The sequence below is a fragment of the Bipolaris victoriae genome, assembly GCF_000527765.1.
Source record: "Bipolaris victoriae FI3 unplaced genomic scaffold scaffold_240, whole genome shotgun sequence".
NCBI lineage: Eukaryota > Fungi > Ascomycota > Dothideomycetes > Pleosporales > Pleosporaceae > Bipolaris > Bipolaris victoriae.
In genome coordinates, this window is record NW_014575152.1 from 1,085 (window position 1) to 2,896 (window position 1,812).

Below are 1,812 nucleotides of genomic sequence, written 5' to 3' on the forward strand. Positions count from 1 at the left end.
CGTAAGGGTTGTCTAGCGATTTGTAGTAGCAAGAAATTATATATGTAACCAGAGGTTTTGACAAACACTAATCTATATTTTTATGCACTGCCATCCTGGATAGCCAGCCTTGGCAGCATGGCACATTACGTGACCTTAAGCCCCGCAATAATCATCATTCTGACGTGGACGTCTATAGGCCTTCAGCCGTCTCATCACTTGTCAAGGAGAAGATCCTTGTTACTTGTAACAACATCAGTGACATATGGTACGATTAATGAGCTTGAGAATAAGCTCTCTATTTAGGCTGGTATTGGCGGAGATGATTACGAAAAACAATCCTGACATGGAGACTACTTACCACACTAGACGTATTACACTGAAGCTCGCATAAGTCCAGGCGCACCGTCTAATAATAAGGCGGGATCTAAGTTTCAATTAGGAACCAGCTCTCCAAATAGACATAGTAAGGATTGAGGCTTTTTCTCATTCAATTCCACGAAGTTTCTCTTTAAACACGCTTAGAAAAGTATTTTAGCTTTTTTCTTAATTATAAGCTGTGATACAGTGGCCCAATACCTATGTTAACGAACTGTAAGTATGGTTTCGAGGACCTCTCTTCTTAACGTCCTCCTTTAACCACCCTATGGCCATTTCGCCCAATCGACTATTTCCTGTTTGTGCCACTATGCCATCATAGCTCGGCAGGATCCTCTCTGTCTCGCCCCATTGCTTGACTGAGCCTAGGCTCATGTGTACCAGGTGCGACGGCCATCCCGCAAGGTTGTCCAGAATGTGCGTGGCATAAACAACTGTACACTCTCTCTCTTCTGTCTCACGCTTCAGCCAGCCTAAAAACTCAGCGCGACTTAGGACATCCAAATCAACAGTGATTTCGTCGAGAAACAATATCGTCCACGGTCTCAGCAGTCCCATTGCGAGCTGTACGCGGCGTCGCTCACCATCTGAGACTGCATGCAATCGCCAATTTGTATCAATATCGAGCATAGTGACGAGCGCATCTCTTCTCTCAGGATAGTCATTCCCGCCTACCGAGCGGAGTAGTTCCATCACCTCGATGTCGTGACGGACAATAGGATTAGTGGCCCATTCAAGACCAAGGTACGTCACGCCTGCGAGGGACTCTTGGAAGGGATCTATGCCACAGATACGGATGGTTCCTGCTGGGGGGAGTCGTGTCCCTGAGAGAAGCTTTAGGAGGGTAGTTTTGCCAGAACCATTAGCCCCAATAAGCAGGGTGCGTGATCGAGGAGGGAGGTCGAGCGTGACGGAGTGAACTCCTGTAGGATAGCCAGGGAACGTGAATGTTAGGTCACTGACCTGGATGCGGGGTGGGGCGGGCATTTTCGATCGAGCCAAAATAGGATTGATCATTAGTTGGTAGAAGGGGCTTAGATTTGAATTTGAAATAATTTTAAAGCATGAAAGGATGTTTCTGAATGTCCTTAGTATGCCGTCGCGAGTGCGATATTTATATCCATACACAACGTGTGATATAAACGACAAAAAAGCCCCTTAGGTCAGCGGTGAGAAGAACGTACACAGTACTTACCGAGATACTGTAATCAGCCGCGTCCGAAAGCATTGACAGGGGTACGGCAGGGATCACAACTAGGTATAATCAATGTGGTGGTTTAAGTAAGTCTCTACATCAGGGATGTCACACGGGGTTGGGTGCTGATACTTCTCTAAGCTCGATCCGGGTTAGGGCGGGTAGGATAACGTGAATAGCTCCGTGAGATTTGTCTGGCGATGCAGTGGAGTGGTGTGCTTGTACAGAGTACAATCCTAGTTATCTGAGCAACTATCGGG

General features: G+C 46.9%; 1 protein-coding gene across 1 annotated transcript; it reads right to left on the reverse strand.

The window, feature by feature from the left end:
* Positions 1-558: 558 nt before the first annotated feature.
* On the reverse strand, positions 559-1,344 carry COCVIDRAFT_116211 (hypothetical protein; the record flags this gene model as incomplete). The annotated part of the gene is made up of 1 exon (XM_014694696.1): positions 559-1,344. One exon carries the CDS (start codon positions 1,342-1,344, stop codon positions 559-561), a length of 786 nt encoding a protein of 261 aa, XP_014550182.1.
* Positions 1,345-1,812: the final 468 nt, after the last annotated feature.